Source organism: Salmo salar, chromosome ssa13 (assembly GCF_905237065.1).
Source record: "Salmo salar chromosome ssa13, Ssal_v3.1, whole genome shotgun sequence".
Classification (NCBI taxonomy): Eukaryota; Metazoa; Chordata; class Actinopteri; order Salmoniformes; family Salmonidae; genus Salmo; species Salmo salar.
The window spans coordinates 18,418,426-18,434,379 of NC_059454.1; the positions used below are offsets into that span (position 1 = coordinate 18,418,426).

Consider the following 15,954-nt stretch of genomic DNA (forward strand, 5'->3'; position numbering starts at 1 on the left):
TGCAAACCAAACCCATTTGAAAGCCCTGACATCTGGTACATATGTGCTGTTTGGATGAGATGGCCAGGTGCCCTGATGGCCTGACGGTGATGTATACTCCTTATGAACCATGCAGTAATATGATCACTGATCAATATCATTACATATAAAAAAGATATCACAAATGCACAGTTATGGTTCCTAGTTCCTGTTGTCAAAGGACAAACATATCTTATCCACCATAGTATTAGAAGGAAAGGAAAGATCCCAAATGACACCCTATGTCTGTACTATTCAGGGAACAGGGTGCCGTTCAGGAAATAGCTGTGGCATTTGGCTGAACCAACCTCCACGTTCGCACCAAACATTCTATACTCATCAATAGAACGTGATTGTAACCTTTGGTGCCAATATGGCGGCCGTTGACAATCTAGTGTTCAATCTGAGTTTGCTAAACCCTGTAAATCGATGGCTCTGATTAGAAGTTGTGATGGAAGATTACTAAGAAGTATTCTGTTAACTCCTCACATGAGCTTGGCTCAGCATGGTCATCTCAATCATTGTATGTTGCATCTTCTCTTCAGCTGTCCGACTAGGTCTTGTATTTTCTTTAGTGCGGCTAAAATACACATCTATACTCTATTTTAAACTCATAACAGCGTCGTAAAGACATTACAACATAATAATAGAGCTGTTTCAATAATATTGACATTTTCATTAAATAAAGGAGCATTGGATGGAGAGAGAGAGAGGGGGAGGGCGGTGGATGGAGAAACGGAGAGGATATCTTTCTCTGGAGGTCAGGGGTCAGGGCGGAGATACGTGCTTCAAAGTCAGAGATTGGCCAAGTCACCCACAGAGCAGATTACAATTTATAGCAGTGAGTTATTGCTGCATTATTCAATAATAACAAAGCCACTGTCTTTTAGTTCTGAAGGTGCTGAACCACAAGACTGTTTACAGGTGTTTGTGCTGACACTGTGGTATTTTGTGAACAATAGATATAAACTCTTATTGTTGTAACATGAAATAGTTAATGTATCAGAGATAGTCAGACTGGAGCATGACATGATCTTTAGCGGACCTGATTACTGGTTAACAAGTGGCACGGTGTTTAGAAGAGTTTGATGACCCAGTGTCCTAGAGGAGTGAATAGAAAGTTCTAGCCAGACGAAACATTAAGCTCATCAGTACTCTGTTGGCATTTCTCATCTGAACAATGTTTAAGTCTTCAGGTCTACATACCTTTTGCCTCTCTAGAAGTCCCTTTATGAAATAGCAACTCTATGTTTTTCACGCTAAGGCGGAGAGGAACAAGAGGAGATAGGTCTTCAGTGGATTGAAGAAAAGCTCATTCATGTCATATTTTACTACAACACCTACCTGAGACTGCTGAACAGCTAATCAAAAGGCTACCCGCACTATTTGCATTGATCCTCCCCCTTTCTTTTACACAGCTGCTACTCACTGTTTATTATCTATTATCTATGCACAGCCACTTTACCCCTACCTACATGTACATATTACCTCAGGTACCTGGACTAACCTGTACTCCCGCACATTGACTCGGTACTGGTACACCCTTTATATAGCCTCCACATTGACTCGGTACCGGTACCCCCTGTATATAGCCTCGTTATTGTTATTTTATTGTTGCTATTTTATTTTTTTCTTTCGTTTATTTAGTACATTTTATTCTTAACTTAGTTTTCTTAAAACTGCATTGTTGGTTAAGGGCTTGAAAGTACGCATTTCACAGTAAGGTCTACACCTGTTGTATTCGGCGAATGTGACAAATAGCATTTGATTTTATTTTATTTGAGAGCTTCGAGTTCTATTTTGTTTCAAACTGAAGCAGACATACAGTAGCTATTCTCACACACAGAAACACGCATATGCAAATTGCATCAAACACAACACGTACATGAGCACACACACACATTCATGTAAATGAGAACACACAAATGCCAAAACTATGTCAACAATTACACTCTCAACAATAGCGCTATCACTGTTTTGGGTCAAGTCCTGGGGCTTTAGCTGTTCCGTGATCCCAGATCTGAGCTCCCTCTCTTGACCCAGTGAGAACTCTATAATGGCTCTATATTGATTGTACGGTGATGGCAGGCCAATTTGTCACGCCAATTTGTCTAACCAAGCAGAACCAGCTCATCTCTGCAGTTCAGCACCTCCACTGCACCCTTCTCGAATTTGTTTACAAAAGCCATCTACACTCCTGGGGAAACACTGGAAGGAGAAACTAGATAGCAACACAACTCACTATAGCTCGATATTTTATCTATTTCGTTTTCTGAGGCTAAATTGCAAAACGGCATCTTTTAATTCGATTTTTTATAGATTGTGTATTAGTCTTGTAGCTGTTGCATTGGTTTCATGTCTGGGGTAAAAACAGAGAGAATGTCTGAGATTTGAGAGGACATTTTAGTTGAAATTTATTAAGACTGTGTGCAGAATTGGGAATGTTCCATTCACTTCCTGGATTGACTGAGTTAAAATTGCATAATTGTTGATTTTTCATGGTAGCTCATTTGGCACTGGGGCATTGAACACAGTCCTAACTGTTCACTGAATAATTCTGGACACGGCTGCTTGGCCAAGCTTGACTCTGACTCACACCACTGTAATGTGATCAATACAGCAACTAAGGGGTTCATTTTCTCATGTTCTGCCTTCAGCTAAGTGACGTCTTAATTCGTTTCACACACTCCAAACCCCCATGTAGACAACTCTCTCAGTTATGTGGGTTTTAATATATACACCATAGTATCCTCATCCACGTCTCTCTCTCTCTCTACTTTGGTAGGCCCTGTGGGACATATGTAGAAGCTGATACTCCATCTGGTAGTATTTCCCTAAACACCAGTGTAGTTCTCATTATGGACCCTCTTGTTGGCCCTGTGTCCGATATCTCTAACTACTGCATCAAGACTGTGGGTTCATGACTTTCAAGTCTTTTTCAATCAAACCAGCTGCATCCGAGAGATCAGAGGCTTGTTGGCTAAGTCTGTTTTTCAGTCTGGCTTGGCTGAGTTTGTTGGTTGAGTTCCTGGTTGTTATTGGCTGCTCAGTCTGTGTTGGTATTTTGGTTGAGTTTTTGGTATGTTGCTGACTCTTCAGTTTGTGGTCGTATGTTGGTTGTCAGGGTTGTATTCATTACGTCTTACAAGGTTAAAAACCAAATGGAAGCAAACAGAGCAAACGGAATGAAACAGGGAGGCACCTAGCTGAATTTGTCCAATAAAAATTATAATTTTCATTGCAAAACGTTTTCTGTTTGGAATAAACGATTTCTGTTGCTAAACATTTCGCAACAGAAGAAACATTTTCCAACAGCATCTGCATAATGAATACACCCCTGGTTTAGTTCAGTTTGTGGTTGAGTTAGTTTTGTGGCAGTAACAGTGTCCGAGGTGATTGATTTGGCCACTCCTCTGAGTGAGAGGAGTTAGGATTGCCTTGTTGTGATTGTTAGTGCAAGTTCACACCTGCCCTTCCTCAACAATAACTTATTTCCTGTTTGAAAGTATCTTCCCTTCCCCATGTTTTTTATTTTGTATGTTCGTCTTTTCTCATCTTCTCTCTCTCTCCTCCTCCTGGTCACTGCCTTACTCTCCCACATTTCCCTCCCTCTAACTTTCTCCCTTCTCCCTATCCCCCTTTCTCTCCCCTCATCCTCCCTTCCATCTCTCGTTTGCTTACTCTCTCTCCTTTGTCTTTTCAGAGGAAGTCACTCTGCATCTCATTGGACAGCTGACTAACAGCCACTTCGCTATGTGTGGACCCCTGCAGTATCCTTGCAGTCCTCTGAGGGGTAGTCTCTTGGCCGTATCCGCCAGAACCAGTGTCTCTCTCTGGGCATGGGCAGTGCCTGCATGCCCCCCTATGGTTCTCCGGCAATCCATTGGAACGCCGCGTCGAGTTACACTCCTCCTTCCCATGCTGCTGGGACTGTGTACAGGAGACCTTCTGGGTCGAGCCGTGCGAGCACAAACACGCACATAGGGTCCGTCGGCATGTCAGCCAGTCCCGGCAGAGGGACCTGCGGAAGTTGGGTTTGAAGACCAGGTAGACGATAGGATTGTAAAGGGTGGAGGACTTGGCAAAGATGGCAGCCACAGCGAAAGCAAAGGGAGGGACCTCTGCTGAGTTAATGAACGCCGCCCACATGGAGACGAAGGCGTATGGGCTCCAGGCGATCACGACACCGATACACACCGCCACCGAGAGCTAGGAGGGAGAGACGGGAAAACACACACAAAGGGAGGAAGAGACATACAGGTGTGCAGATACAGTAGTTTATTAGGTGAAAATAAACGTTTCAAACCCTCTTCCCCCACCATGTAACAATACTTAAACTAATACTTAGAACAAAAACAAAGTCAAAGAGGCCAACTTCTCCCCTATCATAATGATGAGGCTGTTTATTGACCACCGACCAATACATTGACCTTCTAATCGATTAAAACTCCTACTTTCAAACCTTAATGTCCCAGTGAAACTTTGATTCAGGAAGGAGTGAAATAAAGAAAATTGTATACAACTCCCCCAAGTTGATGATTGGGGTGCTCTCAAAATCCCTTTGATCTAATCGAATCACAACTCCCACGTGAAACCCTTTAAAACCTATACATAAAGCAGCATTTAAGTTAGGAAAATGTGCTGCTACAGTTTCCAAGGTGTGTATTGTCGTGTCTGTGTGTTTGCACAACTACTATTTAAGTGCGTGTGTGACAGTGTGTACCTTGACAGTGAGTGAGTGTGTGTGTGTGTGTGTGTGTGTGTGTGTGTGTGTGTGTGTGTGTGTGTGTGTGTGTGTGTGTGTGTGTGTGTGTGTGTGTGTGTGTGTGTGTGTGTGTGTGTGTGATAAAAAAAAGTAATGTTTGGGGGATTTTCTCAAAATGTAATCTAGTAAAGATTGTTGACCTACAGTATAATTTACTTTTGTTTCTAAAAGTATAATTGAGAAATAATCAAAGTTGGCATATTTATAACATGTTGGCCTTACCTGGGCGTACCTTACCGATGAGTGTTTGTGTCTGTGAGAGGGAGTGTGTGTATCCTGACCTTGAGAGTGTGTGTATCCTGACCGTGAGAGTGTGTGTGTGACAGTGCATACCTTACCGATGAGTGTGTGTGTCTGTGAGAGGGAGTGTGTGTATCCTGACCTTGAGAGTGTGTGTATCCTGACCGTGAGAGTGTGTGTGTGACAGTGAATACCTTACCGATGAGTGTGTGTGTCTGTGAGAGGGAGTGTGTGTATCTTGACCGTGAGAGTGTGTGTGTGACAGTGCATACCTTACCGATGAGTGTGTGTGTCTGTGAGAGGGAGTGTGCGTACCTTGACGATGAGTGTATGTGTGTTGGGGATCTTGTTCTGTGGGGATATGTGCTGCTGCACCGCCTGGCGTGACCCCTTGACAGTCAGCAGGATGAAGATATAGGAGAGGAAGATGATGATGCAGGGGACGATGTAGCAGAAGAGGAAGAGGCAGAGGATGTAGCTCATGGCAACTCTGCTTTGGCCGGGGGCGTACCAGTCGATACAGCAGGCTGTACCGTAGGGTTCAGAACCATACCGGCCCCAGCCAGTCAGAGGCCCGATGGCAAAGATAAGAGCATAGCACCACACCGCTGCTATTAGGAGATAGGCATGGCAGGATGAGAACTTGTTACCTGTGGGAGGAATGGGGGATGGGGGAGAAGGAGAGAAGAAGGGGAGACAGGGAGGGGGTTATTAACCAATGGGATGAGAGATGGGAGGCAGAGGAGGAGGTGGAGAGAGAACATGTAATATCATGGGGGGCATTGTTACCTGATGCTGTAATGGAAGTAGGGGAGGAGGTGGGGAAGAGGAGGAAGGGAGAGAGGGAGGTGGGGAAGAGGAGGAAATGAGAGAGGGAGGTAGGGAAGAGGCAGAAAGAGAAAGACAACGTTACCTGATTTGGCACATTAGTTTGTGGAGAAATTAGGCAAATTAGATACAGGGAAGAGGAGAGAAAGCAACACTGATATCATTGTTAATTACGTCTCAGTTTGTATGTGTGTATTTTCTCTGAAATACCTCGTATAATCTAAATGGCCAAAAGCAAATGACAGTTTTAGGATCAAAGCAGAATTGTGAACGACTGACAAAAAACAGATACAGAAAAGATTATTCACTGGAAGTTAGCAAGCTTTCACATTTCATTAGTTTGAAAATTATTTTATTTTAGTTGGCTTTACAGGAATTTAGCCGTCTTAGCCTCTTAGATAATCCTAGCGGACAAATTTACATACAGAAATGACACATTCACGTGTTCTCTCATTCCTCCACACGCATATCTCTTGACATGACCTTAAGCATGTTCAGAAACAGAGGGTAGACGCATGTTTCCGTGGAGACACAAATATATGCATTTATATATTTACAGGAAGCCAAATATAAATACGCTCCCTCGTGTGGAGAGATTAGCACTATACCGGTTTAGCTGGAGGGCCTAAGTGTGTGTGTATTGGTGTGTGCCTGTTTGTGTACGTCAATACACTATTATCAATCCTCTCTCCCCAGTCTTCACTCTCCGGGGTTATAGAATATATCTACATTTTAAGAAACCTTACCAATATCACCTTCCCTGAGGCCTGGGATCAGAAGAACACACTCACCCCAGGAGCTAAGCTTCACCAGAAATATACAGTATACTGCTTGTTTCTGTCTTCTTACATGTCATAAACCACAAATAGGGCTGCACATTTCAAACACATGATGAGAAGAATTGAGAACTGTTTGTGAATAAGCCTAGTGCATGCATAGACTAGGAAGCCCATTTGATGGTTCTGCACATTTGTCACCTGCGGCAGATGGATAATTAATTACTGAAGCATGTTCACCGGTGTGTACATTTTTCCATGAATCAGAAAGCTGAAATGGAAAATGCGTCCTCTGTGTGTGTGAGGAGCTAGACGGCATATGGCGAACAGGGAATACAAAGAGCCTGTGGCTATCACTGGATTGGAATGTTGAATCAGATTTAGCAGTTCAATATGTCAACCTCCTGCAGTCAGTAGAGGATGTGCAGAGTGAGCTGATCTTAGATTGATTATTACTCCTCTGTCCTAATTGTTCAGCTGCCTGATCAGTACTGGAGTCCTGGCTGTGTGTATACAGTATGTTTAAAACATTCACATTCACTGTCTGTTGGCTATCTAGACTACAAGGATCATGGGAATTTCTTACACAGTCCTCAGCACTGCTCTATGTTTCGAACAGATTTATAGCACAGCCCTCCACTAGAGAGAGTGAGAGAGAGAGAGACCGAGAGAGTCTTATCTACACCAGTGGTTTTGAGGAACTCTCAGGTGTACCTCAAAACCTTTCCTAACCTTAATCCCTTTTTTTAACACTCACCTCGAAACGTGACCTGTGGAATGAACACAACTGGCTCTCTGTTTGATAGAGGGGGAAGAACGACAGAGGAGGATGGGAGACAAACAGACGACAAACTGAGGGAAAGGAGAGAGAGAGCTCTTGATGGAAGGGGGAGGGTGACCTTAATTGAGGGAGGGGAGATGGGGCGTTAAGTGTTTTTTGGCTGGGATGGTGGGTCTCTGCTTTTTGGATCTGTGCCCATGACCCAATGCCATGGCAGTCAGATTGTTGCAGTGTGGAGGTAAGAACATTTTCTACCCATCCAACACCAACATTTACCCCTGCTCAACTCTCCAGCCTCGATAAGACAGATGAGAGCAGGAGAAAGATAGAGGGGGGAGGAAAGGAGATAAGCATACTGAGCAAGTAAGCAGTGGTCTAGAAGGGTTTCCCAAACTCAGTCCTGCAACTGAGGTAAGAAAATGTGTAACAACCTGTGATTGAAAGACTCCTTTAAGATGGTTTAGTGCTCTGTGTAGGAATGCATGGATACATAAAATGACCCCAAAGAGAGGAAACAGGCATTGACTCTTTTTTCTTTCTATTCACCCATTTGACCTGTCTTTAACCATCCTGACATCCTGTGTGCTTTAAGGAAAGCCATCAGATGGCCAGGGCCTCAGAGCTGATGGATTCCCAGAAAGAGTTCTATGTGGCTGGTTAAAACACCTAGCGAGACAGGAAGGATGGGGATAGTTGTTATATCTGGGAGCTGGGAGTGTGTGCGTGTTTGTGTGCCTGTGCGTGCGTGTGTTACAGAGAGAGAAGACTAGAATGGTCTTACGGACAATACAGAGTGGAATCGTGATAGTTTTAGTATAAAACACACCATTGCGATCTGACAGGCATACGTGAGGTCACCACACATGTGCACAACCAGAGTGCCTGGTTAGCGCCTGGTTCGATGAAATATAGCTCATGTCAAACTGACATATAAAGTTGAATGTTTTTTTGTGCATTTTAGCTAACCCTAACCATTTTCCTAACCTTAACCTAATTCTCCTATGTTCATTCTCCTAACTTGCTGCAAAGTTCTCCTAAAATGCTTCGAAAAGTAAATTCTGGTCAATTCTGACATAAGCTGTATCCCAGCTAGTCAAAACCTGGAACCATCTGTATCACCCAACCAGGGGCCATTTATTGAAATAAATATCCCTATTTTAATTTGAAAGTAAGAATACTTGAATAAAGCATTAATATCATGCTTGAGTATCCATTGAATATTCAATGCTACCTCAGCGTCATCCCTTGAGCGGGACTGGTGAGATGGTGGGATGCCAGTCCTAGACTGCTTCCATTTCTAATGACACCTGCTCTGCAGTGTTGTAGTCTTTTTTGCTGATGGTATAGTCTGTGTGGAGCTCTGTGTAATTAACTGACACCGGTGTTCTGTAGTAAAACGTGTGTCATCAGTTCATGACTCTGATCCTCCTTTCATTGTTGCTCCTCTGGAAGCCTGCTAATCCTCTGTGACTTTTACTGCTACTGTACTCACAACTTAACACTGATCTCTGCTCATTTTGGTTCCCCACTTTTCGCTGTCCTTATTGTGTGTGCTATATTTGTACCAGGTTCTTTTGGGCTGACTCTTAAACACATCATTATTTGTGCTTATCTACATTTCAAACAGTGTTATTGGTGCAGCCAGCAGTCTCCAGAGCCTAAAGGCAGACTTCCACTCTCTGAAGAGTACGCACGCACACACACACACACACACACACACACACACACACACACACACACACACACACACACACACACACACACACACACACACACACACACACACACTGAAGAGTTTGTGTAACTCTTTAAAACGCTGTTCTGACTTCCATTACTACCTATGCTTATTAGTTCCACTCACTCAGTTCACAGGAGCATGACATCTAAACCATGAGACATCCCCTAACTCTTTAACCAAGTATCAGGGACTCCAGATGCATTGCCTTCAGAAAGTATTCAGACCCCTTGACTTTTTCCATATAAAAGACACCTGTCCACAGAAGCAATCAATCAATCAGATTCCAAACTCTCCACCATGGCCAAGACCAAAGAGCTCTCCAAGGATGTCAGGGACAAGATTGCAGACCTACACAAGGCTGGAATGGGCTACAAGACCATCGCCAAGCAGCTTGGTGAGAAGGTGACAACAGTTGGTGCGATTATTCGCAAATGAAAGAAACACAAAAGAACTGTCATTCTCCCTCGGCCTGGGGCTCTATGCAAGATCTCACCTCGTGGAGTTGCAATGATCATGAGAACGGTGAGGAATCAGCCCAGAACTACACGGGAGGATCTTGTCAATGATCTCAAGGCAGCTGGGACCACAGTCACCAAGAAAACAATTGGTAACACTACGCCGTGAAGTCCTGCAGCGCCCGCAAGGTCCCCCTGCACAAGAAAGCACATCTACATGCCCGTCTGAAGTTTGCCAATGAACATCTGAATGATTCAGAGAACAACTGGGTGAAAGTGTTGTGGTCAGATGAGACCAAAATGGAGCTCTTTGGCATCAACTCAACTGTTTGGAGGAGGAGGAATGCTGCCTATGACCCCAAGAACACCATCCCCACCGTCAAACATGGAGGTGGAAACATTATGCTTTGGGGGTGTTTTTCTGCTAAGGGGACAGGACAACTTCACCACATCAAGGGGACGATGGACGGGGCCATGTACCGTCAAATCTTGGGTGAGAACCTCCTTCCCTCAGCCAGGGCATTGAAAATGGGTTGTGGATGGGTATTCCAGCATGACAATGACCCAAAACACACGGCCAAGGCAACAAAGGAGTGGCTCAAGAAGAAGCACATTAAGGTCCTGGAGTGGCCTAGCCAGTCTCCAGACCTTAATCCCATAGAAAATCTGTGGAGGGAGCTGAAGGTTCGAGTTGCCAAACGTCAGCCTCGAAACCTTAATGACTTGGAGAAGATCTGCAAAGAGGAGTGGGACAAAATCCCTCCTGAGATGTGTGCAAACCTGGTGGCCAAGTACATGAAACGTCTGACCTCTGTGATTGCCAACAAGGGTTTTGCCACCAATTACTAAGTCATGTTTTGCAGAGGGGTCAAATACTTATTTCCCTCATTAAAATGCAAATCATTTCATAACATTTTTTACATGTGTTTTTCTGGATGTTTTTGTTGTTATTCTGTCTCTCACTGTTCAAATAAACCTACCATTATAATTATAGACTGATCATTTCTTTGTCAGTGGGCAAACGTACAAAATCAGCAGGGGAATCAAATACTTTTTCCCCTCACTGTACCTGTCTATATGAAATGTCCCACAGTTGACAGTGCACATCAGAGCAAAAACCAAGCTATGAGGTCAAAGGTATTGTCCGTAGAGCTCCGAGACAGGATTCTGTTGAGGCACAGATCTGGTGAAGGGTACCAAAACATGTCTGCAGGATTGAAGGTCCCCAAGAACACAGTGGCCTCCATCACTCTAAAATGGAAGTTTGGAACCACCAAGACTCTTTCTAGAGCTGGCCTCCCGGCCAAACTGAGCAATGGTGGGGAAGGGCCTTTGTCAGGGAGTTGACCAAGAACCCGATGGTCACTCTGACAGAGCTCCTGAGTTCTTCTGTGGAGATGGGAGAAACTTCCAGGAGGACAACCATTTCTGCAGCACTCCACCAATCAGGCCTTTATGGTAGAGTGGCCAGACGGAAGACACTCCTCAGTAAAAGGCACATGACAGCCAGCTTGGAGTTTGCCAAAAGGCACCTAAACACTCTCAGACCATGAGAAACAAGATGTTCTGGTCTGATGAAACCAAGATTGAACTCTTTGGTGTGAATGCCAAGCCCCACGTCTGGAGGAAACCTTGCACATTCCTTACAATGAAGCATGGTGGTGCCAGCATCATGCTGTAGGGATGTTTTTCAGTAGCAGGGACTGGGAGACTAGTCAGGATCGAGGCAAAGATGAACAGAGCAAAGTACAGAGAGATCCTTGATGAAAACCTGCTTCAGAGCGCTCAGGACCTCAGACTGAGGTGAAGGTTTACCTTCCAGCAGGACAACAACCCTAAGCACACAGCCAAGGCAACGCAGGAGTGGCTTCCGGACAAGTCTCTTAATGTCCTTGAGTGGCCCAGCCAGAGCCCGGACTTAAACCCAATCGAACATCTCTGGAGAGACCTAAAATTAGCTGTGCAGCAACGTTCCCTTTTCAACATGACAGAGTTTGAGAGGATCTGCAGAGAAGAATGGGAAAAACACCCCAAATACAGATGTGCCAAGCTTGTAGCATCATACCCAAGAAGACTCAATGCTGTAATCGCTGTGAAAAGTACTTCAACAAAGTACTGAGTAAAACATTTCTAAAAATCTGTTTTTGGTTTGTCATTATGGGGTTTTGGGTGTAGATTGATGAGGAAAAAAAGCATTTTCATTCATTTTAGAATAAGGCTGTAACATAACAAAATATTGAAAAAGTAAAGGGGTTTGAAAACTTTCCAACGACACTGTATATTCAGCAATAAGTCAACATAATTAAGTTACATAAATCAAACTACAAATTGCTGACCAATTAAGCACTATATATATATATATATTTTATTAATCAAGACTTGGCTGTGTTGTTCTGACAAATGGACACTTTTTCAGGGGAAACAATGTATTGATGATTTAACGAGAAATTTAGTGAGTGAGTGAACGTTTTGAGAATTGTTTATTTATAATATTAGCTTGTTGCACAATGGATGCTCTTCATGAGGGTTGATGAGATTTGAAGTTGAAAATGAATCTACTAAGGAGAATAAAAAAAAGTTATTTTCAGCTGTTCCCCCCTCAGTTTGTATGTGTGCTCACATGTTTGTAATTGCCTAAGCAGATCTTTAGAAGCTTGAGTGGCACAAATTAATCCTACTCATTAGTGGATGTACTCTTGAGACTAATTTATCCAATAACACACAGACACACATACGCACGTGCGCACACATACAAAATGAGGGGGGAGAAAAGCTAATGATAACTTTTTTTTAATGGACTTTAGTAGATTCATTTGTGTATTCACACTCGCACTACTTTCTCTCAAAGCTTAAACGAGATGACAACGTAGCAAACTACTAATGCCCTTCAATACTCTTTTTTGTCCGTTTTGTAGCTCAAATTTTTCTTCGCACCATCCATTACATAAGTGTATGTGTATGTGAGCATGGTGTGTATGGCCTCATTTACACAGGCATCCCAATTCTGATATTTATTTTCACTAATTGGTCTTTTGGCCAATCAGATCATCTCTGAAAAAGATCTGATGTGAAAAGATCTGATGTGATTGGTCAAAAGACCAATTAGTGGAAAAATATCAGAATTGGGCTGTCTGTGTAAACACCCTATGTGTGCTAACCAGACAAAGCTAGATCAGCATTGTGTCTGTCTGTCACAGAATTGAACGTTAATCCCTACAGTTGTAATACGGAACGGTAATCAGTAGTGATTAGCCAGACCTTATTATCCTAACACCCCTCTGTAATGTACGGTCAAATACATTCTAATTAGCTGCTAAGGCAAGTGGATGCTCGGTGACTTAATGGCTTCACCCAGTAAATAGGTTTCTCACTGTCCCAAAGTGACATGTCTTAAGAGTGTCCTTGAATCATACTTCCCCCTCTCCACTTTAAATCTGTTAATTACTTCCTACTTCGGAGAGGAGTTGATATTTTGCACAATAGCAAATAGTTGAGGGAACTCTAACCTTTTACTTATGACCCTTAACTTTGGTTGCCCTCCACTCTGCTAGTCTATCCAGCTTCGGAGATGCTGGCAATGTGGCCTAATCCCTCCCTACCTCCAAACCTACCACAACTGTTCCTGAGGCTTGGCTGTATGGGAGGAAAGTACAAATCTGAAAGACAGTGTACAGGTTAGTGATAATTCATTTTCAGAGTCTATTTTTCAGTCCCAACTCCAACCATCCCAATACACTGAAAGGTGTGCTAGAGGGGCTGGGGTCAGTCAATATTAGGGATCAAAGTTATGGTTAGAGATCAGGGATCAGGGTTAGAGGTCAAGGTTTTGCATTGTCTTACCATAGTTGGGACAGCAGACCTTAAGCCAGCACACAGATGACAACACTGTGAGGTTGGTGAGACTGGCTAGTCCAAACAAAACCCCACAGAAGGCATAACTCATACATGTAACATCACTGAACAACCACCTGCAGAGAGAGAGAGAGAGAGAGAGAGAGAGAGAGAGAGAGAGACTAGTCATTTATCCGATAGATATTCAGAGACCATTTCTCTCACTTTTTTAGTGTCTGAGGCCAGAGGCCCCACATGGCTGACACTACCTGGATGGAGTACAAGAGAGAGTGGATATAGATATTTATGACTATTAAAACAGTTTTGTCTCACAGGTGACCTTTTTATTTCACGTTTTTATATTCTCTCTCGGTCTACCTGTCTGTCTACATGTGTGAGGGCATAAGAAAACACAGCAGCACACATACACTAAATAACCTCAAGAATGGAAGGAGGGAGATTTGATTTGATTTGAAAGGGGAAGGGGATGGGAGAAGTAAGGGTTGATGAGCAGAGGAGTGGATGGTAAAGGCGTGTGGACACTCACTTGTGTGCGAAGGCTGATGAGATGGCCATGGGGAAGAGAGAGATGGTCATTCCGAGGTCGCTGACGGAGAGGTTTATAACAAAGAACTCAGTCGGCTTCAGGGAGGACTTCTTCCGGTAGGCCACAAACAGCAATATCCCATTCCCCACCAGTGAGAAAACACCTGAGACACACAATTAGAGTTTTAACAAGACTGAAAAGTAAAATGGCAGAGTGCACGTACCGTAGAGAGCTTCAAGGCATCCAGTAAATCAAGATGAAACACTGCCAATAGTGGACAAAAGCAATGAAATGAAAGGCATTGTTTTGCAATCCCTCTTCTAAGACTTTTATCTTTGTGTATCTTTCAAGTAATTTTTCCACAACTAAACTCAGAGCACAACTATGAACCCCAGTGTTGTGAAAGCTGGTAAACACACCAGGAGAAAGACTCACCAAATATGGCATAGATGGTCCCCATGAGGATGTCATGTTCTTTAGAGATGGTAGAAAGGAACGAAGATGTGTCAGCGAACAAAGATGTTTCAGAGGCATTTCCCATCTAGAGAGAGAGAGAGAGAGAGAGAGAGAGAGAGAGAGAGAGAGAGAGAGAGAGAGAGAGAGAGAGAGCGCTTTATTTGTGGTGTCAGATGCATACAAGGGAGGAGAGGAGTAATGGGGTTAAATTAGTTCTGCTGTGTGACAAAGCCTCTGGTCCTTGTTCAGAAGTTCACTTTATACCCCTATCCAGGGGCCAAAGCCAAGACATATTGCACAACATATCATTACAACCGGACTCACAAAAAACGTACGCACGCACCCACCCACCCAGGCACAGACACATGTAAACTCAGAGAGGGACTAATTCCAGCCAGATAAGGCCTTAGCTAAGACAACAAGCTACAATAACAGCCACTGACTTTTACTGCCTACTACTGACTTTGAATGTCACTATATTACTACCACAATCCAATGAGCTGTTTACATTGAAAAAGTAGTCAATGAGAAAAAGTAAGCAGTTTACTTCCACAACATGGAAGGCCGCTGGGCCAGACGCATTACCAGGACGTGTACTCCGAATACGCGCTGACCAACTGGCAAGTGTCTTCACTGACATTTTCAACCTCTCCCTGTCTGAGTCTGTAATTCCAACATGTTTCAAGCAGACCATGATAGTCCCTGTGCCCAAGAACACTAAGGAAACCTGCCTAAATGACTACTGACCCATAGCACTCACGTCTGTAGCCATGAAGTGCTTTGAAAGGCTGATCATGGCTCGCTTCAGCACCATTATCCAAGAAACCCTAGACCCACTCCAATTTGCATACCGCACCTACAGATCCACAGATCACTCAATCTCTATTGCACTTCACACTGCCCTTTCCCACGTGGACAAAAGGAACACCTATGTGAGAATGCTATTCATTGACTACAGCTCAGCGTTCAACACCATAGTGCCCTCAAAACTCATCACTAAGCTAAGGACCCTGGGACTAAACACCTCCCTCTGCAACTGGATCCTGGACTTCCTGACTGGCCGCCCCCAGGTGGTAATTGTAGGTAACAACACTCCGCCACACTGATCCTCAACACAGGGGTCCCTCATGGGTGCGTGCTCATTCCCCGGCAGTACACCCTGTTCACTCATGACTGCACGGCCAGGCACAACTCCAACACCATCATTAAGTTTGCTGATAACACAACAGTGGTAGGCCTGATCACTGACAACGATGAGACGGCCTATAGGGAGGAGATCAGGCTGTGTGGTGCAAGGACAACAACCTCTCCCTCAACAGGATCAAGACAAAGGAGATGATTGTGGACTACAGGAAAAAGAGGACCGAGCACACCCCCATTCTCATCGACGGGGCTAGAGTGGAGCAGGTTGAGAGATTCAAGTTTCTTGGCGTCCACATCAACAACAAACTAACATGGTCCAAGCACACCAAGACAGTCTTGAAGAGGGCACGACAGAACTTATTCCCCCTTAGGAGGC

At 43.9% G+C, this 15,954-nt stretch overlaps 1 protein-coding gene across 1 annotated transcript in view; it reads right to left on the minus strand.

Annotated features, from left to right (window-relative positions):
* Window positions 1-1,665: 1,665 nt before the first annotated feature.
* The window catches only part of LOC106566573 (opsin-5-like), a 142,997-nt gene continuing 128,708 nt past the window's right edge, over window positions 1,666-15,954 (minus strand). The window contains exons 2-6 of the mRNA XM_014134703.2: window positions 14,415-14,520; window positions 13,980-14,142; window positions 13,442-13,569; window positions 5,339-5,673; window positions 1,666-4,227 (exon numbers count right to left, since the gene is read on the minus strand). Coding sequence (XP_013990178.1) covers window positions 3,718-4,227; window positions 5,339-5,673; window positions 13,442-13,569; window positions 13,980-14,142; window positions 14,415-14,520 — 1,242 coding nt within the window. The 3' untranslated portion in view covers window positions 1,666-3,717. The remainder of the gene's footprint in view (window positions 4,228-5,338; window positions 5,674-13,441; window positions 13,570-13,979; window positions 14,143-14,414; window positions 14,521-15,954) is intronic.